This window comes from Marmota monax, unplaced genomic scaffold (assembly GCF_021218885.2).
Source record: "Marmota monax isolate L192 unplaced genomic scaffold, Marmota_monax_Labrador192_F-V1.1 WCK01_AAM20220418_F8-fsc00014, whole genome shotgun sequence".
NCBI lineage: Eukaryota > Metazoa > Chordata > Mammalia > Rodentia > Sciuridae > Marmota > Marmota monax.
In genome coordinates, this window is record NW_026695222.1 from 31390310 (window position 1) to 31412417 (window position 22108).

At 56.3% G+C, this 22108-nt stretch overlaps 2 protein-coding genes across 4 annotated transcripts in view; one reads left to right on the forward strand and one right to left on the reverse strand.

Annotated features, from left to right (window-relative positions):
• The window catches only part of Ripor3 (RIPOR family member 3), a 64968-nt gene extending 62863 nt beyond the window's left edge, over window positions 1–2105 (forward strand). For all 3 annotated transcript variants that reach the window (XM_046433379.2, XM_046433377.2, XM_046433380.2), the window contains 2 exons: window positions 431–521; window positions 974–2105. In XM_046433379.2, coding sequence (XP_046289335.1) covers window positions 431–521; window positions 974–1074 — 192 coding nt within the window. In that variant the 3' untranslated portion in view covers window positions 1075–2105. The remainder of the gene's footprint in view (window positions 1–430; window positions 522–973) is intronic.
• A 1000-nt stretch (window positions 2106–3105) lies between these two features.
• Ptpn1 (protein tyrosine phosphatase non-receptor type 1) overlaps window positions 3106–22108 on the reverse strand; it is a 59731-nt gene continuing 40728 nt past the window's right edge. The window contains exons 3-9 of the mRNA XM_046433381.2: window positions 19379–19479; window positions 16950–17048; window positions 11493–11630; window positions 8865–9074; window positions 8333–8494; window positions 7655–7875; window positions 3106–6465 (exon numbers count right to left, since the gene is read on the reverse strand). Of these exons, the coding sequence (XP_046289337.1) occupies window positions 6246–6465; window positions 7655–7875; window positions 8333–8494; window positions 8865–9074; window positions 11493–11630; window positions 16950–17048; window positions 19379–19479 (1151 nt within the window). The 3' untranslated portion in view covers window positions 3106–6245. The remainder of the gene's footprint in view (window positions 6466–7654; window positions 7876–8332; window positions 8495–8864; window positions 9075–11492; window positions 11631–16949; window positions 17049–19378; window positions 19480–22108) is intronic.

Below are 22108 nucleotides of genomic sequence, written 5' to 3' on the forward strand. Positions count from 1 at the left end.
TGCGTGAGGCCCTGGGTTCGATCCCTGGCACCACATACACTAAACAAATAAAATATTGTGTCCATCTACAACTACAAAAGAAAATGTAAAAAGTCATAATGTCACTATGAGTGTTTTGTGCATCAAGTTTTTAAAACCGTCCGGGTTCTGCGTCACCTGAGGCTGGACTCCCCAGAGACCCGCGTCAGCTCCCCGCTCGCTGCTGCAATGTGCTTGGGCCTTTGAAAAGGCCTCACCAAGACAAGCTCTGAGCCTCTCTCTGGCAGCTCTCAGAGCTGAAGAGAGGCACTTCCCAGGGTGCCTCCAACGAGCTACAGCCACAGAGACCTGAAGCCCCGGGACCGTGCCGGGGCGGTGTGCAGGGCTGACAGAGGGGTTCTACCTGTGTTTTAAAGTGTCCCCTAGTAGGTATTCTCTTATCCTCCAACAGGGCATCGAAAGCATCGATCAGATTGCCAGCCTGTGCCAGTCTGACCTCGAGGCCGTGCGGGCTGCAGCCCGGGAAGCCACACTGTCATTCGGTAAAGTGGCATCAGAGGTGACATGTGGCGTGATGGGGTTCCCAAGGCTCTTGGTGAAGTTGTGCAAGCGGTGCCAGCCCCAGCTCTCAGAGCAGAACAGCACCTGGGAGGGCACATTATGGGCCTGTCACTGCCCGGGTGCAGGGCCCACCTCCTACTTACCAGCGTCCTGCCTGAGGCAGGAGCCCCTCCTGGTGGAGGTGGAGAGACGCGTTTTATTGTCTTCTTAAACTTGTGTATGATTCTTGGTGAGCGAGAGCCCGAGGCAAGGCAGGGCTGCAGCCTGGCCGACTGTCCCAGAGACTGGCTGACTCGGGGGCAAGGCTCAGTCCACCGGGTCACCCGGTTGAGAGGTCCCCAGGCCCTCCTGCCCCTGTGTAGGACCCACATGGCTTGGCAGAGAGGGTCACGGAGGCAGGAGACAGCCGATGACAGATCACCCTCTATTTCAGGTGAAAAAGGACGCTTAGCTTTCGAGAAGATGGACAAACTTCGCTTAGAACAAAGAGACGGCTTTGGCCAGGAAGCAGAAGTTGAAATCACAGTATTTTAAAAAGCCTCAGCTGAGGAGCTCACATCTGGAATTTGTCCCCCTGCTGCTACGCAGCCCGACACGGTGCCTGAGCTTTGCGGGGGGCATACTGGGTGCTCCGCACGAATGTGAGCTGGTCCAAGTGGCTGCTGACTACTGCAAACCCTGGGGCCCAAGTGGCGCTTTTACAGAAGCAAAAGCCGCGGGTGCGCTGTGCGGCCAGGGCTGCGGCCTCAACCGCACACTCCGCTTCTGCCTTTGAGAATCTGACCCGCCCCAGGATACAGAGGCAGGTGGCCATAGACAAAGGTGCCAAGGCCAGGCCAGGCAAGGTTCTGCCTGAAGGACTCCAGGTAGACGCGTGCGTGGAACGTGCAGCTTCCTGCGTGTCCGCTGGCTCGGTGCTCCTGGCTCTGAAAATCCTGGGGCTGAGGGGCCGGGGGTGGGCCAGCTGGCTGACCATGCTACCAAAGCCTGTAGTGGCTCAAGTCATTTCAACAGCAGCTCGCGTCACCTTGGCGAGCAGGGGAGGCGGGAGGCTTGAGGCCAGCACGTCTATGCCACTCTCAACCCGACGTGTGGAGCCGACAGCGGCGGGCCGGCCACGCCTGGTTTTCACCACGTCCAACAGCACAAAGGAGGGCAGACAAGACCTGGCCAAGGAGCCTGGAGTTCACGAGCTTTGGCCACACAGGCCAAAATGGAATCCAACGTTTGAAGCAAGTCAACCTGAGGCCTATTAAATAAATGGCTCCAGAAGCCACAGTTGGTGTGGAAAGACCTCGGCAAGGCGCTGCTTTAAGAGGGAGAACTAGCCCCCTGACTCTGTTAAAAAAACAAACAAAAACCCCGTGTCCGGAGATGTGTGTCAATGATGTGGTGAACTGTGGTGTGACTGTCCTATCAGCGCGGTACGGACAGCTTTGGAACGTTCTCATTTAAACTTCCTGGATAGATATTGTGCTTTATTTTTTATTTTATTTAAGTCAGTATTTATTTGCTTTGTTCATGTGCTCCAGTTTTTGAAATTTCAATTAAAAAGAAAAACTGTTTTAATGGCTATTACACTTTACCCTCCAAAGCAGACACTGGTCACTTCCCAGAGGACTGCGGGGAGGTCGGCCCTGCCTGCTCCTGGCGCCCTCTCAGCAGGAGGGAGTGTCCTGGACTGTGGAGGAGTGGCCTGGGCGCAGGCTCTGCTGGACACTGCCCTAGGGCCTCTCCATGATTCCCAACTCTCGAAGGTTTCCGCTGTGCCCTCTCCTGTGGGCACCCTGTGTGTGGCCTTTGTCCTGCACTTTGCCCCCGTGGACTTCCGCCCCAGAGTCCTACGTCATCCTCCCCGCTGTCTTCTAACTCCTCGCATGTCCACATGCCCTTCTTCATATCTGAAACCGTGAAGTGGGCGGCGTGCAGGACACTGCCACTCAAGCCCCTAGGCTTCCGTGGGCATTCTGGGCCTCAGGACCCGTCCTGTTGGTCCTGCTGGCGGGCCACAGTGTAGACCCCGACTCCGTAACCAGCTTTGAGATGGTCAGGGAGCCCTGAGGGAGGTCAGGGAAATTTTGTACCAGTGCTTTGCAACACTGTGCGGGTCTGAAGTCACTTCGAAATAGGAAGTTAAAGAAAAAGTCACCATAGGGGCTTTGTATTGTTTAGTTTTGTCCATAAAAGGGGGGCTCACACTGATCTCAGACACCATTTTCTTTCCAAGTCAGTTCTGTATCAAATGTGACTTCACACACCTACAGAGACATAGGAGCCACTGTGTGTGACAGGCAGTTGGCTAAGGGGACAGTTTCAGGGCAGTTCCCAGGCCCTGTGTGTCCAAAGGGCGGGTTTCTAAAGAAACAGGAAGGGGCTCGTGGCAGCGGCGACCAGGCTCATCAGCAAGCGGAGCTACTCCCCACCCAGCACCGGGGCTGGCCACCCCAGGCGAGCCTCACCCACCCAGGGGACCATATCTGCTTCGCACCAGTGGGAATGGAAAGAAACAGCGGCAGCCCTGGTTCAGGTGCATTAAGCAAAGAAATGGGAGGCACCAAATCCAAGTTCTTTAGAAAAAGGTTTTATTATTGCAACTAAAATGCAAACCCATCGTTTATATGGCAAGTTGGAAAACTGTACAGTTTAACAGTTCTGTGAGGTCACAGAAGACCCTGAGACACGCCCTCCCCCCACCCGGTCATGCAGCCACGTATACACACCTGAAAAGGTATTGTAACCAAACACCTCGCTTTTTTTTGTTTTGTTTTTAGTTTTGTAAAAATGGTTTATTCCACAGCCATTGTCAAAAATAACGGCCTGATGAGTCAATGTTGGCTTAAGGCAAATAGCAGAGCAGCTCACTACCTCCCTAACCTACGCTAACAGACGGAGGCCAGCTGTCCTCGCGGACAGAGGCCAGCCAGTCCACCGTCGGCAACGGCTCCTATACATACACACCCAGCTACACACAGACACGGACTGCGACAAGCCCAGCCGAGAACGCGCGGCCTGGCCCTCGGCCTCACCCACGCCCCACAAGGCTCTGCAGCCGCGCCTGAGTGTCCCTCAGGATCCCTCTGCGCCGGCTTCTCCCCCGTGAAAGGCAAAACGTGAAAATGCTGGCGACACAGCCACAGCCACAGCTGCCTTTTTTCTTATTAAAAAAGCCACCAAATGTGGAGGTCTCAGTCCCCGTTGCAGGAAGAGTCATGAGCACCATCAGTCCCAAGGGGCTCGGGGGGGCGGGGCGGGGGCAGACGCCCCCTTCAGCAGGGTCCCCTAGGACGGAGATGCAGCAGGCAGCTGGCTCCAAGGGCTGTCGCTGGGCTGCTCCAAGGAGGGCGCTCCCGCGGCTGCCTTGCTTCCAGTCACGGTCTGCTCACCCCACGGTCGGGGCCCTGCTGCCTAAACGTCCAGAGCGTGAGGTGTGAACAGGGCTGGCCATAGCCTTGGAATGTCTGAGTTACAGTGGGCCCAGCAGGACCAGGACAGGCCGGGCCTCACCAGGAAGTCATCAGAGAGTCATGCCAGGAATTAGGCCCACATCGGCTCCTGGGAACACCATCGGAACATCATCGCTGTCTTGCTAAAGGCGGCTCCTTCAGCACCAGCCTTAGGAGCCACAGCCACGCAATGGTCAGGTCAAGACTGCAGCGGACGGCACGTCAGGAGGCAGGAGGCTAAGGTTCTGTTCCCAGCCCGCGGCATTTCATGGGACACGGAAGCCCTTACATGCACTCTAATACACACAGGGAAAGTGGTGACCGAGAACAAGGTCCTACCAGGTAACGGGGAGGAGAAGCACGGGGACTAGGTCATCTCCCACTGTGACTCTTACTAAATACCAAGTGCTCAGCCTCTACCACGCCAGCGCTCCCCCCTCACGTGACCCAGTCACTGCACGCCGCTGCTCACACAGTCCTCCCGCCAGCACTGGTCTGAGGCGGCAGGCTCAGGGCAGAGTCTCGTGCTCCCAGTACTACCTGAGGATTGATTTATTATTGTACTTTTTGATAAAGCCCTCGATGCAAGGCTGACATCAAAAGTTTTAATACATTATTGGTTTAAGAAAATGCTAGTGCAGTATGGATGCCTTTGGAAAAATTAAAATAAATATGGAGCGGAGAGGCTACTCCACAGGGCTGCGTGGAGGCTTCTGGGGAGGATGGTGCATGTCGCTGGCCTGGGGTGCACCAAGAGGGAGCGCTCGGGTGGGGCGAGCCAGAGACGGGCACAGGCCACCACCCTTCCCTGCCACCAGCACGGTCCCCTGCTTTGCTCTCTTTAGAAGTGGGTTGGGATGTGGTACTCACAGGAAGGAGGGCAGGAAAAGAAGGAAGAGGAGCAGGGTGCAGGGCGCAGGGCGCAGGGCGAGGCACGGCCCGGGCTCTCCAACAGAACAGCGCCCTCTGCATGTGCTCCACGCTGCCAGCGGCCCTCACCCACCAGGCGCCTACAGTCGGGGTGGGGGGGCTGAGAGCAGAGGCGGACAATGGGTGGAGGAGGCCCAGGGAGGTCGGGCCATGCACTGCTGCTGAACAGGAACTGGAATGAAGCCAAACAGGCAGAGGAGCCCCGGGCACAGCCACAGCTGTCTGACCCGTGCACGCCCCCCGCACCCCACCTCAGAGGGCACCATGATTCAAGGGAGCCTGGGGCTTTTGTTTTTAATGACAGGGCCTTCCCACAAATCACCCCCAAGGAAAAGATATTTGTATTTTGCTAATGCAACATGCACTCAAAGACGGTCACCTGGAAACAGGTAAAATATTTAAAAGGATAAGAAGGTCACGTGGGGCAGTTTCCAGGGTCTCTGCACCCCCCTCTGATCAGGGCGGGCCCCGTAGCACCTCCTCCCACGTGAGCGGGAGCCAGGGCTGAAGTGCCAGCAGTCACCCTGCCGTGCGGCCGACCCAAGGCAGAGGCTGCAGGAAACTCATGTACAGGGACGGGGTGACGAGGGCCAGCAAGTTAGCCAGATGACGGCCACACAGAGGAGCAATGGGGAAACGAGCCGCGGAAAACCAGCAGGGTCACCCTGAGCAAGAGCAGAAGCGGGCTTGCTTTCTGGAGACGGCCTTATGTTGTCTCCTCTCAACACAGGGAGGCTGGCGGAGGCTGGCGGGCGCTGGCGGGTGCTGGCGGCCCAGAGCGCCCACACCACAGCGCCCGGCCCTCTCCTCCAAGGGCATCTACATTCGTAAAAGTTTGGGATTTTTTTCCCTGGGAAACCAAATATAAATTGTGAATCTGATTATACCACCCAAGGGTATGAGGAAGTTTTGTAAGTGCCTAGTCTTCTTTCTTCCAGAAATAACCAAAAGCTGCTTTTTATAAAGGTTAAAAACAACAATGTGTTGTAATTCTATTTTTTTCAAAGATAAATGAACCAAAAAAAATAAAATAAAATAAAATAAAATAAAAATAAAGACAGAGAAAGAGAGAGAGAAAGACGTATTTGGCATTTTCTCTACTTACTCCTGAATAGTTGAGGCCCTGAGATTAGACTATGTCCTTGGGACCACAGGGCTCCTGAAGACCCCAGTGCACAACCCTTCCCTCTTCTCCTCAGCCCTTGGCAGTTCCAGCCTGAACCAACCCTCATCTGCTTCTTCTGAGACTGGCTCAGACGCTCCACAGAACCAAATCCCACACTGGGCTGGTGGCCAGTGCTTCCCGCCACGCGCTTCTCGCCAGCACCTCCATCAATGAAAACATACCCTGTAGCAGAGGTACGCGCCGGCCGTGAGGACCGTGGCCATGCACATGTTGACCAGGAAGGGCTTCCAGTGGGTCAGTGTGGGCGCCGGCGCTTCCTCCTCCTTCCTGGGTGGTGCCGGCTCTGCCTCAGCAGGGAAGGCTGCCTGGGTGCCCCTCAGGCCTCGGCCACGGATCCGACTTCTGACTTCAGTGTCTTGACTCGTGCTGAGGAGCAGGAGGGACATGAGTGGTTATTTGCCTCCAGGGAACGGGTGGCTGGACACTATGTTATGGAGAGATTTTAGACAGAAACAAGCTCCCTCTTCAGAACCCAAACCAGATTCCTGCCACTTGGCTGGAGGGCCAAGTTAGAGCAGGCATTGGCCTGAAGCCCCCTGTCCCTCCCACCCAAGTGCCTCAGACAGCGCCTGCGTCAGGGAAGTCCCATAGGGTGGGGCGGGGTGGTTATGCCTGCTGCGTGTGCACCCTGCTTTCTCAGGCACTGGAACTTCTGTGCCTGGCCACATCAGGGCACCCAGAGCTCCTTCCTCAACAGCTGCAGAATACCCACCCCCACCCCTGCACAGCGAAGGAGCATGATAGCCCTAATCCCCAAACAGGTTGTGGCCATCTCCAATTCTACTGCCACAAATGATGCGATGTACCCAATGACCTCACCTGTCCGCACACTTGGACACTGCTGCAGGGCACCTTTCTAGACGCGCCACTGCTGGTTAAAGTAGCCACACATCTTAGTATCTCCCTCCAGGAAGCAGGCACCTGGGCACTGCCACCAGTGTCCCAGGAGGGGGCTACTCCCGCTCAAAACTGTGCAGCTTCCTGCAGGGCAGTGCCAGCTCCTAGGCAGCTTCCCTGGCACCCCAGCTTCCCTGGGTTTTCCTTTCCAACAAGATGGCCTGCAATGCAGCCCAGGGGCCACCGTCTGGCTTTGGCTCAGTCGGCCACCACGTCAACAGTGCTCACGATGCTGGGGTCGACGTAGGAAGCAAAACGCTCCAGTGAATTTCAATGAATTGAGCCGAGATGCCACCAAAAGATCAAGTTCCCTGGAGCTCCACCCTGGGGACACCAAGCTGGACATCGCCTTTCAGGACCTGCCAGAAGCCTGGAGGTGGACATGGGGTGGACACTGTCCTCACAGGGCAGAAAGGCCCTCCCTACTCATTCCACTGAGCCAGCTGCCAGTGAGTACCACCAGGTGGTGCCAGAACCCTGTGGACCTGCCTGTTCCCAGGGCCGTTCCGGGCCCAGAGAGGCCTCCTCCATCCAGGAGAGGGCAGCTTGCAGGTCCAGCAGCCCCACTGCCGAGAGGAAGCGCAGCCACAGGTTTCATTACGTGCCTGTCCCAGGAACGGCAGGGCCCGCTGCTGCCCAAGCCAGCCTCTCACATTACCTGTCCATGCTGTGGGAGGCCCTCAAGGGGGTCCTGGTCTCCTCCTCGTTGGGGCCGTCTTCATCCTCTTCAGCTTCGTCCTTCACCCACTGGTGGTTCGAGAAGAACTCCTTGCGTTTCCCGTTGTGGGGCTCCAGGATTCGCTTGGGCGGCCGGGGAGGTGGGGGCACGTGCTCAGGTGGGGGCTCCAGGTCCTCATGGGACAGCTCCTTCCACTGGTCCTTCAAAGAGCAGCAGGAGGAAGGCCCGTCAGCGCTCGCTCTGCTGCTGTGTCAGGAAGCCCGCCCGCCGTAGTGCGCAGAGGCGCTGGCCTGGCACGGGGCTTGGGCATGGGGCTCAGGCATGGGGCTCGGGCATGGGGCTCGGGCTCCCTGGTCCGCAGCCAGGCCCTTGGAAGGTGAAACCGTTTGAAAATCCAGCCCGTTCTTCCTGCCCTGGCTCTCTGGGGGAGCACCTCAAAGGCAGAGATTGGAACTCGGCAAAACTTCAACAACTTTCTAGCTATTTTAAACACAAAGGGCAGCTATTTCCTCTGACACCTGCCAGTGTTCGCACTTGACAACCAGAGCGGGGGGGCGCAGCTCAGTGGTGGGACACTGGCCTGCGTGCACAGGGCCTGGTTCCGCCACAGCACTGCCCACGCACGCGCACAGAGACAAACACTAAAGCGCAGCCGACCTGCACTGAAGAGTCTCCCATGATGAACTTGGCACCTTCGATCACGGCCAGGTAGGAGAAGCGCAGCTGGTCGGCCGTCTGGATCAGCCCCATCCGGAACTTCCTCATTTCCAGCAGCACTTTCTTGATGTCCACAGAAGAAGGGTCTTTCCTTTTGTCCATCTGACAGAGAGGACACAGGATTCAGCCAGCCCCACTCCCCTGGGTGGGAGTGCTCTGGTTTGCCCCGGGGAGATCGCCGTGGGGCAGGCAGAGAGTTCCAGAAAACATGGAAAAATGTGGGAAATCTGGGCCCTGTGGACGGGGGCTGAGGGGGGAGAGAACGAGGGGGAAGGGTGCTCCGGCTCTACCTGGGCCCACGGTGAGATGGGAACCCTCTGCGAACAGAGCCCTGAGGGATAAAGCCACCCCAGGGGTGTTACAAAGCCAAGCGGCCCTCGCAGACAGTGGCCGAGAGCTGTGGCCAGGAGCTGTGGCCGGGCTGGGGCGGGGTGGGCTGGGGCGGCGAGGGCGCCTTCCAAGACCTTCTCACCAGCAGGAGGCAGGTGTCGGCCAGGCAGAAGGTCCCCGACCTGCCGATGCCGGCGCTGCAGTGCACCACGATGGGGCCGTGCTCCGGGCTGAGCGAGCCCGACTCACGAACTTTGAAAAGGAAGTTCAGGAAGGAGGCTGGTGATTCGGGGACTCCGAAGTCAGGCCACGTGGTGTAGTGGAAATGTAAGATCTCCCGAGTCTCTTGATTCTGAAAGATAAAAAGACACATGGCAGTGAGAAGAGTGTGGAGAAACCCACCAAGCCCTCCGCAGCCTCCCGCCCTGCTGACGAAGCGCAGAGCCCTGGGCCACCAGGCCCCGGACATAGACCTGCGGGCCGCCTCCGGGATGGCTCAGCCCCACCTGCTTCCCCCAAGGCCCTGCCTCCCCTGCCTATGTGGATACAGCCACCTTCTCTGGCCTCGCCAGCCACAGTGACGCGGCACTGCTCTGCCACCCGCAGTGACTTCATCAGAACGCTTTTGTGCTTCCTGCAGAGGGTGAAGAAGTAACTACATGTGTGGGCACCAGGCTGGGCCACCCGAGCCTCGAGGCTTCTGGGTGTGTCAAGGGATGGTCGTTTTACAGGGGAATCGTGGCCGTGTGGAGCCCAGCACCCAGCTCAAGAGATGCTCCCACTCTTCCCAGTTTCCAGAGTGGGCGGCTCAGGCTCTGAGGTGAGAGGCCCTGCTCAGAGCTGCTGCAGGAACCCGGGTCCTTGTCCCAAAGTGCTCCCCCTCTCCCAGCCTTCCAGTAACCACCAAAGGGTGCACAGTATGCGCCACGGGCCAGCCCCGTGCAGGCACGATGGGCCCAAGACCCGGCTGCTCTCACAGAGATGCCCAACTGTGACTGTGCCACAGGAAGCCATGGGGCTGGCATCTAGCTGCCAGGTCCATGGTGTCTCCTGCAGAGACACCTTCACACATGAGAGCCACACGGAGCCCGTCTACTCTACTCCCGTGAAGAGCATCTCCATGTAACTAGAACAGGAGTATTTTGGCAGATGAGAAAAGCACTTTAAATATACTTTAAAAATGAAGAAGAAAGCACGCCCAAGCCAGGCTCCCCTTAGTCCCTAAAGAGGTGTGGGCCCCCCAGGGGCCTTCCTCCACCCGCTGCTGTGCTGCAGGGACTCCATTCTCCGTCGGGGCCCCATTGGTCATCCAGTGCTAAGAAAGGGCTTTTTATTTTATTTTTTTACTTTTTGCTACAGTGGGGAGGGGACCCAGGGCTGTGCACACGCTAAATAAGCATTCGACCCCTGAGCCCCACCCCAGCCCTTTTAATTTTTTATTTTGGGACAAGGTCTCACTAAGTTGCCAAGCCTGGCCTCATACTTATGACGGTCCTGCCTCAGCCTCCTGAGCCGCTGGGACTGCAGGTATGCCCGTCTGGCTTCTCAGGGCTCCTGAATAACACAGTGGGCGGGAGTGGACAGGTCCTCACACAAAACCCAGGTCACAGCTGTGCACCCTGTGACTTCAGAATTCTGAGCTACTCCCCTCAACCACCTCAGGCTGACACACAGGAAAAGGACTGGAAAGGTGGACTACTTCGCGAACAAGCACACGCCACCGCAAGGAAGTGACACGGCTCCTCCCTGGTGCACATGGCAGAGAGGGCAACAAGTGCGGGCAGCTGTGCAGCGGCGTCCGGAAGCCACACTGCTCCAACCTCTTCACTTCCCAGCCACCGGCACTCGCTCCAGATCTTACTTCAACTATTGATGCAGTAACAGACCACAGGGCTGTGCCGCAGCACGTGAGCACCATCACCAGGAGCAGGGCCGCTCCCCAGGCTCCCGTGGCCCCACCTTCCCTCACACTAACTGGACTGGCCTGGATAGCGCCATGGGACCACGGGCCTGCGCCCGCATCACCTGCTGACCCTCCCTCCCATTCCTACCTCCCAGGGCCCTCCAGAGCCCAGTCTGACAGGACAGGAGGCACGGACACGGGGTGGTACAACCCCTGCCCCCAGAGTCACAGTCTGAAATGGCAGGGCTGGGACTCAAACACGGGCAGTTTGGCTCTAGAGGCGGTGGTGGCCACCATGTTCAGTGTTGTCCCCGCTCTGCCTGGAGCCCCTCCCACCGTGCCAGCACTGGACCCCTCCAGGTCATGATTCAGATTGCTCACGGGCAGAGCCCTCTGTGGTACTTCTTAGCAGTAGCAGTGTCCTGCCACGTTCCAAGACAATCTTTTAGTGACAGCAAGCAGCTGTGTTATGACTCTTCACAGAGCAGACACACCCCAGGCCTTGCCCAGGAGACCTGCACTGGCCGAGAGACCGGAGCAAGCCCGGGAGACTCCTTGGAGGCCGCAGACCACAGAGGCAGCGGCACACTGTGGCATTTAGCTTTCAGGTGGCCCAGGCAGGGACAGATCACTTGTAGATGAGAAACCTGTCTCTTCCCTAAGAACCGGAGTTCACTGGTGTGGAGGGAAAGCACCTGACTCCCACCCTCCTGGGCGCCCCTGGCACTTGGTAGTTGCACAACGAGCTCTGCTCACCCCGAGACCATGTGCGGCGCAGGGTTCAGACACAGGGAAACGCTTCGTTGGGTCAGGGAGAAGCAGCCCAACCAGCAAGTATCCGAGGTGCCCGAGTGCAGGTGGTCTTACCGCAAGGTTCTCCAGCTCCAACTGTCGCACTGTGTAGTAGGACTTGATGTCTTCAGAGATCAGCGTCAATTTCAAATTTGTGTCATCAAAGATCATCTCCTTTTCTTCTTTTTGCGGCCAATACTGTGCACATTTTAACTATGGGAGGAAATAACACTGAATTATTGTGAGCAACCAACTGTTTTCCCAAGACAAGAGGCTTGGAGACCATTTCTGAGCTTTATGACAATGTAAAGGCCTAGAATTTTCTGAGCCTGGAAGACATGGTCAGCGTAGCAGCCTGCTTCTTGGGATTGGAGGGGCACTGGAGAGTGATGGGGTGGCCATGCGGACGGGGCTCAGCCTCGCCACCCAGCAGCTCTGGGTCTCTGTAGCAAGGGGGTGCTCAGGGGTCTGACCCTTGCCCACCAGCTGCTCTGCCTCCTGCAAGGGCCTGTATGCAGCCAAACCTGGCCCAGCTGCTGGTAGATGCCTCACCCCAAAGGAAACCTCACAGGAACTGCAAATGAGCCCCGAGGGATGCGAACAGGCCCTGGGAAGGCTGAGCCACACAGGATGCACCGACCCAGAGAGGGCTGGAGGGTGGGCTCGGCTCACCTTTCGTTCTGCTTTGGTTTGGTTCAGTCCAAAAAACACTTCTTGAGTTCTATTTTGATAATTTCAGAAACTACTGGATGAGCTGAGGGTCAGTGGCCCTCCGCTGCCCTTTACTTCCTCTTCTCCCTGCTCGTGGTGGTGGTGGGAGCCCACTCCGGCACAGGTGGCCTTGCACCACCAGGTCAGACTTTCCTGGGGTCCAGCTGTCAGAAGTGTGGGAGTGAACGCGTTCTTGCCAGTTTGGTGTCAAAAGTTTAAGTAAGAAAATTTAATTCAAATTTAGTGGACACTTTGCTGGGACAAGTCCTATGTCAGTTAGTCAGGACGTCTCTGCTGGTGGGTGGCTGGGGTGCCCTGGACAGCAGTTGGGCAGGGCTGGGCGTGGGCCCAGCAGAAAGTCTGACAACCTGCCAAGGGACCCTGGGAGACCTTGCAATTCCCAACACAACACCAGCGAGTGCCAGTCACGCTCGGGATGCACACTGGTCCCACTGGATGCTCCTCTGAGGCCAAGGATGACGGGAGCACAGGAGCCGACTCGGGGCTGGCCTTGTCTGCTGGGAGAGACCACTCTCCAGCAGTGACAAGGTGCACAGTGGGAAGGGCTGAGGGCAGAGCGCTGTGACTGTGTCCTGGCACTCAGAGGAGGGAGAGGTTTCAGGCCGGCTAAGGAAGAGCACAGAGGCAGCTCTGGAAGAGGAAGGTTCGGAGGGTGACCAGCACTCTCTGGGCAGTGACCTCAGAGATGCAGGCTAGGGGAGCAGCAAGAGAAGGGCAATGGGGGACCAGAGCCCAGCTGGTGCTGACATCAGGTCAAGAAAACCACAGCCTCCCCTGGGGTAGCAAAGGGCCAGCGGCTCCCGAGGAAGGAAGAGGGACGTCATCGACGGTCCTGCTCCGCTGAGGCTGGGAGCAGCCCACAAACAAGACCAAAGCAAAGGCAAGAGACACCCATGAGACTGTCACCAACAGGGCTTTTTCCAGAGCCCATTGTAAAGCTTGGGCCAGTCTCACCCACGTCACCAGTCACCAGTGATGAGCTGCTGGAGATGGGACGAGACCCTGGATGGAGCTGGGTGTCAGCACCAAGGCAATTCTGCCACACGGGACATGGGCACGGGCCAGGAGGCAAGAGCCCCGTGGAGCCGAGGGCCAGAGGCGCGGGGAGCAAGACCTCCGAAGGCCTGGCCAGGACATGTTCCCTCCCACACTCTGACAGCTGGACCCCAGGAACAGTCTGACCTGGTGGTTCAAGGCCACCTGTGCCGGAGTGGGCTCCCACCACCACGAGCAGGGAGAGGAGGAAGCAAAGGGCAGCGAGCGCCCACTGACCCTCAGCTCATCAGCTGGGCAGACAAGTTTTCCACCTCATTTCCATTTGGCAAGCACTCACTTTCAGAACTAAAAATAAAGCTAATAAATCTTTATAATCTGGGCAAAAACTAAGATTACAGAGGATTTCTGGCACATGACCAAGCACCCATCAACCAATATTTAATTTTAAGAACTCTTTAGGCTTCTACAGGAACATCTCTGTTATTTTCTATAGAAGTTTTTGTTTTAAACACACAAAATAAGCACCCGATCACTATTGCAGATATCCTATTACACTGACACACACCAACTTGAATAGGAGACTGACTTTTGAGAAAATAGTTCATCACTGGGGACTCAAAACTGAGGCCTAGCTGGGCACGGTAGCACACACCTGTAATCCCAGCAGTTCAGGAGGATCGCAAGTTCAAAGCCAGCCTCAGCAACTTAGCAAGGCTCTAAGCAATTCAGCAAGACTTTGTCTCTAAATAAAATATAAAAAAAGGGCTGGGATGTAGCTCAGTGGTTAAGCGTCCCTGGGTTCAATCCATGGTACCAAATTAAACCAAACCAAACTGAGGCTTATCTTGGTTGGCACCAGACAGGAAAGTGGTGGCATTGCGAATAGCTGCCATTTCCACCATGAAGGCAGGTGTTAGTGAGGGTCCTCAGGCCATCCTAAACAAGTGGCCAAGCCATCGTAGGAACCACCTCTAGGAGCCAGTCTTGGACCCTGAGATGAGTGACGTGGTTTTCCCGATTATGAATAGAGAGCTGGTGCACAGAGCAGGAGGTGCACGGGCATGACAAGATGCAGGTTCGTGGGCTTAGAAGCCCGGAGCCTAACTGTGGCTCCACAGGGTTTGGGAGAGACACAGGCCAAGTTCCAGAAGGGCGAGAGAGACTCATGGAGCTCACTTCCTCTGGCTGAGCAACAAGCCAGCCCTCACACAGGCTTGCTCCATGTTGACGTGTCTAAAGTCAATTTTAAAATTGAACCAACAAGCACTTTGGCCATGTGCGTGACCCCCGTCCAACACACACAATTATCTTCTGCAAAACTGGCTTCCAGGAATGCCAGGTCCCAGGAGGTCACAGTCAGGTCTGCCAACAGTAAGAGGGGAACTTCCTGGGCTATTTGGTGAAAGAAGGAAAGCAGAAAGCAGATGGAAACTCTCTGTAAGCGGGTCACAGCACGGGCAGTGTGGACGGGGACAGCCAGGTGAGAGCCATCCAGACCCAGCGGCTTCTCGGCAAGCCCCCACCCCAGCCAACCCTTTTGGAGTGATCCTGTTGATGCAGAACTGAAGATGTTGATCCCCAAGAAACATGCAGCGGTTTTTGTGCCAATCTGCATGCCTGAATAACCAGCCGGGACCTGGACACTTACAGCAGACCAGAAGGAGCGCTGCTACCTGTTCACAGTGAACCACCTCAGGCCACCAGCCACGGGTTTGAGGGCCAATATTGCTATATCTCAAGGGGGAACGACTGTCACAGTGATCTGTGGCCTATTTATGGTCATTGCTGGGTAGGAGACAACAGGGCCCGGTGACGAGCATGTAACTATTGTTGTAATATGACAACAGTTGCTAAAGCAAACTGTGAACTAATAGCAAAGAGGTTTTCCTGGAAATGAAAGCAACAATCAAATCAATCAATGAAAGGAAAATCTGATGTTTTTTGAATAAATATCTTGACTTAAAAATCCCAACCCCCGATATCACTCAGAGCAGTTCTAGCCCCCCGAACAGCCGAGCCTGAGTGCCACATTTGGGAGATGGATGCTAGTGGCACCTAGTGGGCGGGGCCAGAGAAGCTGCTGATCATCCTAAAACACACAGGTCAGTTCATTCCAGCAGAGAATGGCCAGCCCAAGGTCACTTGTGCTGAGAGGTTCCAAAGCTCTGGGTTCCATCACTGGCGGCTCCCCAGCAGAGCGCGCCCTGGGAACCTAGAGCTTGGTGTCCGGCACTGCCGACAGGAATGCGGGAGGACAGGGCTGGAACCTTACCTGTAGTAATCAGGCCACAGAAGCAGAAAGGGAAGAGTGAAAAGCCACTTTCACCGAAAAAGCAATCCTACGGGGAGAGGCGCAGGATGGTCTGAACCCGCGGGCTGGCCGCCTCTGTCACTGCGCAGACACCGAGCCTGCGTGATTCACAAGGGGGTCGCAGTGAACTCAGGCGAGGCCGCAGCGACTCCAGCCCAGGGCCTGTCTCTCAGGAGCTCCGGGCTGCTTCCTCAGCAGGAGACGGTGGCGCTGTGGCTGGTGCCAGGCACATGCTGCCCACCCACTCTCTGGTGCGCGTCTTCTGTGCACTGAATTTTTACTCTTTGGAACGTGACTGTGCTTTCTTTGCAGGGTGGCTTCTCTGTCCAAGGCGGCCAGGACAGCTATGAGAGCACCCAGCTGACCCCCAGGAGCACAGTGCCAAGCCAGGCAAGGCCCAGGGATACCCAGTTCTCTGGTCCCAGGCTGCACATCCCCACGATCCTCAGCTCATCTTCTCCAAGGGCCTCAACTTGACTCTGAAGCTGGGAAGCCCCAGAAGAGCTAGCAGAGCCAGGGAGGGGCGGGCGTGGGGAGCAAGGAGCCTGTGGCCCTGCTGAATGCCAGTCTTGGCCCTGCCTACGAAGCCACTCCTACAACAGAGACTTTTGAGGGGAAATTACAGCAGAGAGAAGGATGAAGAACAGCACAGTTACCAGGTGACCTGGGGGCAGCAACCTGAGGGTACCTGGACATGGGATGAGGGTGGGCGCTGTGATTCAGACCCTTGGATCAAAGAACACAGTAAAGAAACTGAAAGAAAATCTGTCCTGGCAGGAGGCTGGAGAGGGGACAGTGAGGTAAGCAGGCCTGAGTGCAGGGCTCTGTAAGCCTCCATGTGTCCTCCCGTGAGCCAGGAGAAACAGGGGTTTCAGCTGGGAAAAGGGGTGGTGAGCCCGAGTGAGGAAGGACATTCTGGAAGCATGGTTCAGAACGGACTGAGGCAGCAAGCTGAAGCAGGGGTGGCTGAGGGCAGACGTGGGAGGGACAGGGCTTTAACAGTGGCACAGAACCCACGATGGCAGAGTGTCACGTGGACACACCAGCGGACACCGGTGTAGCGGGCGGCTCCCTGCTGGGCCTCTGGGCGTTTCTGGGCAACAAATCTAACCCCCAGGCCAGCGGCCTCCAGGGCTCCGCAGCCACCTCTGCATGTCCACAGGAGGCTCTCTGACCAGCCGGGAGGCAGGCTCCATGAACATGCACCGAAAGCTGCTTGTCAAGAACGGCAGCACTCACCCGGCTCCACAGCAGGGGACCAGGAGCCCCGCATGGAGCGGGCAGCCCACCAGCGGGGGCCAGGCCACGGCAGGCTGGCTCCTCTCCCCTTCCGTTCAGGGAACTGCTTACAACAAACGGGTCCTTACATATCGCTTCTATGACGTTTTAAAATGACAAATATGCTATGCAAAGGAACTACAAACGTGATTTAAAATAAAAATAAATCAGGACCAATGGACCGTGACATCAAGAGGAAGCAGCGTGCGACTTACCGAGCCCTTCTCCATTACGCGGTTGAGCATGACCACACCCCTGCTCTTCTGTTCCCACACCATCTCCCAGAAGTGCCCACACGTATTAGGCAAAGGACCCTGCAAGCACACAAGAGCAGACACGGTGACGCGGGGACACCACAGCATGGGCTTACCTGTGACAGTCATCAGTCGGGGGTACCCTCAGGTCTCCCAGCCCAGGCAGAATGGCGGCTAAGGCAGGAACAGGACTGCCCTCCTAGCCTGGTGGGCAGCTGTCACAGTCCTGTGTCAACCGCACAGTGGCGCACCCCAACGCAGGTTGCCCACGTGCTTCCTGGCTTGGGCTGGCTGAGGGGCTCCTGGGCTCCTCGCCAAGGGCAGATGGGATGTGGGACAAAACTCTCGAGGCAGTGAGAGGCAGCAAAAGTGTGACCAACTGTGACTCTTCCAATCATTTATCACCTTGTGACCTCAGGCAGGTGCCTCCGTCCCCCTCTATCTCCCTTGAGTGTAAACAGCTCCTCGTCCCGGGGCGTGTCCACAGCCGCCAAGGACTGAGCCCACGATCGGGGGCACCCAGCAGAGGGAAGCCCCCACTCTTAGCATCAACCCAGACCTGACCACACTCGGCCTTCATTTCTGGACCAAGGAACACAGGAATGTGGACACCCAGATGGTCATGCAGGGTGGGCACGGGGACGCCTGTGGAGCAGCTGGCCTATCTGCTGCAGCCTGCCACACAGTTGGCACCAGTGTTCCAGGATGCAGCACTGCCTGGGAGGAATGTCACCAGCGCCACCCACCAGGGTGAGCCGCTCCCTGGGGCAGCACCGCCTCTCCAAGAGTGCTCTGCCCGCCCGCTGGAGTTCCCGCAGCTGCCCGACTCCTCCGCCCGCCCGGCCTCCTGCAGCGGCCTGCCCTCAGCAAGCTCCCTGCTTCCCCAGCTCAGCTCAGGCCAGCACAGGCCTTCACACAGGCCACCCTCCCAGCTAACAAACGCAGCTCCTGCAAGCACAGCACATGTCACCCAGTCCCTGGCTGGCCACTGGGCCTCTCATGCCCTGAGTCTGGCTCGGAGAAGGTCCCAGCCACACCGACTGAGAGGGCCACTGTGCGGGAGGCTGTTTTGATTCCTTCTGAAAACCCCAGGGCAAGGGGACGCGTGAGCAGCTCACCGACATCAGTGGGCCCACCAACAGGACTGGCGGAATGTCACGGGTTCCAACAACTGCGAGGGCAGGGGGTGGGGGGACAGCACGGGAAACCCTTCAATGCTCAAGCTGACCCTACACACCCTAGAATGGGGGGACTAAAGTGCTTCCTGACCTCAGCAAGGTGACCTCTCACAGGAGAAACCCTGGAGAAGTCCTGGGCCTCAACCCTGGCCCACAGCAGGAGGCCCCACCTCCCAGGGCCCTGTTCCCAGAAGCCCAGCCCGACACCCAGAGGTATGGGAGGAGCAGGGGCTGGGGCCTGGGGGAGGCTGGTGCACAAGCCAGGAACTCACTCCACGCCCTGCAGCCGCTCTGGCCAAGCTGAAGGACCCCACGCTGACTGGGAGGCATGGGTCACGGGTGGGGAGGAACTGGTGGGACAAGAAGGGAGCGAGAAGGGCCAGTGACACATACGCCCTGGCCCAGGTCCCTGTCCAAAGCAGCCTTTGTTCCCAAGGCTTCCGGCTTTGCCAGAACTTCCATGTTTACACAGCAAGCAGACGGTGCGCCATCATCCCACAGAAGCCCGACAAGCGAGAAAGTGACCATCATGGAGAAAAACCAATGGGGAACTTCAGACTCTTTAAGCCAGCCTCAGGTAACAGGGCAAGATGGAGAACAACGAATAATTTAACTAGTTGATTAATTAGTAAGAATAAAGAGTCGGCTTTACCCAGTCTAGACACTTGTGGTCTTGGGGTCACAAACCATCAAGGTTTACGAGAGGCTCGGTTCATCATTAAACCACCGCGCGCTCTTCTCCCCATGAAGATGCCCAAAGCTGGTGGGAGCTGTAAGTGCCTATTCACGCCTGTCCTGTTCTCTAATGACACTTTTCTTGGGGCCAAAAGAGGGGGCCGTGGTGAAGAGTTCCGCATGGCTCTTGGGACAGAGGTGACTAGCCTCCTGCCACACTCTTCCAGAGGTGCTTGGCGCTGAGGTGAGCCCCTCGAGAATCAGCACAGTACAGGCCCTTCCAGGCCGTGCGCCATCGCCCGTCCCCAGGCTGCTGCCAACCTACAGCCGCTTCTCTGTGCTTCCTTCCCGCCCTTCTGTACCTTCCGGAACAGAGCAGGGTCACAACAGGCTGAATCTTCAAAGGAGGGTGTTTTTCCTTTTTTGCTCGTTGGTTTATTAAACACCTGAACTTCTAAACAACATGGCAGCTTTGTTTAGGCACAGTTTAAACTCTTTTAAGTTAAGGTTAAAAAAAATTCCAGACAATCTGTTTACCTGGGTGAGAATGTAACTCCTCTGGGCCTCCTCCATTTTTATCAAACTAGCATTGATGTAGTCGTTCTCCTCCTGGTGCAGCTTGATCCGACTGTGGTCAACTGAAAGGCAAACAGAACCCAGGTCCATCTGGGGGTGAGACGTCCATACAGCCGTGCACCCCACAGCAACAGAGGGGAGCCCAGGGCTGGCGGGGCGCTGCCTGCCGTCTGTGTGGGCGACTGGCATCTGCAAAAGGCCTCTCTGAGCGTCTGCAGCTCCGAGGGAGGCAATGACGGGCCACACGAGGCCCTGCACAGGCCCCAACCCAGGGTCTGCTCTAGTCCTCCCTCCTGTGACATCACACTCCCCGAACTTGGAGGGCCACACTGGGCCATCAAAGGAGCCATTATCTAATGCTTAACAAACTTTTACAGGGTAAAAAACACAGAGCTTTAATCTTTTTTTTTTTTTTAAATAGATGGACACGATGCCTTTGCTTTATTTATTTCTTTTCTGTGGTGCTGAAGATCAAACCCAGGGCCTCCCACGTGCCAGACCAGTGCTCTACCCCAGCCCCAGCCACAGCCCCACGTGGCTTTAATCTTAGAAAGGGAACAAAATTTACCAAAAAATCCCACGCAGCCCTCCCAGCTGTCGCTGGCACAGTGAGCGACAGCAGCAGGAAGGCTGTGACCGCGCCTCCACCCAACTGTGTCCACAGGCATGAGACTCGATGGCCCGTCACCCAGCGCCATGGAGGCATACCTGGGATTCTTTTATGTAAGTTTTTGGTTTTTTTTTTAAAGTTCAAGTATGATTAGCTTAAATAATTCGGGCCTTTCAAATGTCATCATCAAAGACTTTAAAAAGAGAATTTGGCTGGGAAAAAAACTCCAAACCCAAAACACTACCAATATAGAAATGTAACTTTTAGATTAGTTTTTAAAAATAAACTCATTTGGAATTTCTACCCCAGGTTATTGGAAACCAACGCCACTTTCTTTCATCATGATTGTCACAAGAACAGCGCCACCCTGAGGGCCACTCTCCTTATCATGATGGTCCACGGGAGCAGGTGGGTACTTGCATTGCTGGCACAGCATAAGGGACAGTGAACCCAGGTGACCACCCCTAAATAGCACCTTCTCTCTGAGGCCAACAGGAGACGCAGAATTACAGGGAGGGTGAGTGGCTTGTGGCTTTTGTTCTGAGAAGGGCTCCAAAGAGAGGGGACCTGAGCACTGGCCATCGCTGGACCACGAGGGCGAGGGCTGGTACAAACGGAGACACTTGGGTAATTCTAAGTGGATCATGGAAATAAAAGATCTCCAAAGCAATCGCGTGACTGGCACTGCTGGACTGGTGGACTCAGACAACACCAGGTGGCCCTGGGTGACAATTCGTCCCCTGGGCCTTGTGTTTTCACTTGCCAAGTGCAAGACTAACAAGAGTACTTTGGGAAGAGGTGACCAGAGCATGTGAGTGCAGAGCTGAGCTCAGCTGCTGGTGCAGAAGAGTGCTCTTGTCACCATCAGCGTCTTGTGTCAGGTGGCAGGTCCCCTTCCACCTGGACTCATGCCCCCTTTCCCCCTAATGTGAACAGCAAATTACTTTTTCTACTGGAAGGTGAGGTGGGGGAGGAAAAGGAGGACAGGAGGAATGAGGTTGGGTGAAAAAGTTCAGGAATTACCTCCCAGGAAGAATATGTTAAATATTGGAAAACTGGTTCTTAAACCATTTAGATAAGAGGTAAAAGTGTAGCCACTGAATATCGCAGACAACATCGCTCCCTGGTTCAGAGCAAGTACGGCAAAAGCTAGTGACCCAGGGTAACCTGGCACCATAGGAAAGAGGTAAACCCTGACTGTGCCGTCCACTCAAATCAGCTCTCCAGAAGTTTCTGAGCAGGGCTTCACAGCGGCACCAACAAGGTTTTTTTGTTCTTATTCATTTTTTTTTTAAATAAATACTTACGCAGTGCCTCAGTCTAGACATGCTAAAACAAGAGCATCGGGTGCTTGGGCACCACCGTGGCACCTGAGGACCCAGGACTGCACTTCAGATGTCCTGGTGGCAGCGGTCTCCGCTTCGGCGGATATTCACTAAGTGCTTTCTACGCCTGAGCAGGCCCTGTGCTAAGCGGCTGATGTGTTTCATTCCATCGTCACACACTCCCACAGGTAAGGGTGACCCTGTCTTATTGGCAGTCAGAGAAGAAAGCCAGCTGCCGGAGCCACACAGTCCTCAGGGGCAGAGTGAGATGCAAAGCCAGCCGGGGACCGGCCAAGAGGCACATGCTCCTCACCAATTCTAGGTCCCAGACCGGAGCACTGTCGAGACCTCAGCAGCCATCACCCTTCTGAGTCCCCTCCAGGGTCTGCAGACCCCGTGAGGGTGATGGCTGCCGAGGTCAGCAAACAGTTCAAAGCACTTTTTTTTAGCTTGACTGTCTCCTCTAGGCCCAGGTCTTGAAATCAGCTCTGCTTTCCCTTGTTTTACACAAATTCTAACAAGTTCAGTTATTTATTTTCAAGATATTGGCAACCTGGGTGCCAGTCGCTCAGAAGGCAGGAGGGTGCTGAGGCCAGCAGGCGCACCCACACTGTACGAGGGAGCAGTAGTGCTGGCAGAGACGTGGCGGGGCTGGAGGGGTGCGATGCACAATTAGAGGTGGATCTGCAGCCCCCACCCGACTGCCTGTGTGGGGCACCCCTGTGGTTCAACATGAGGCTGGGCTAATAATACTGC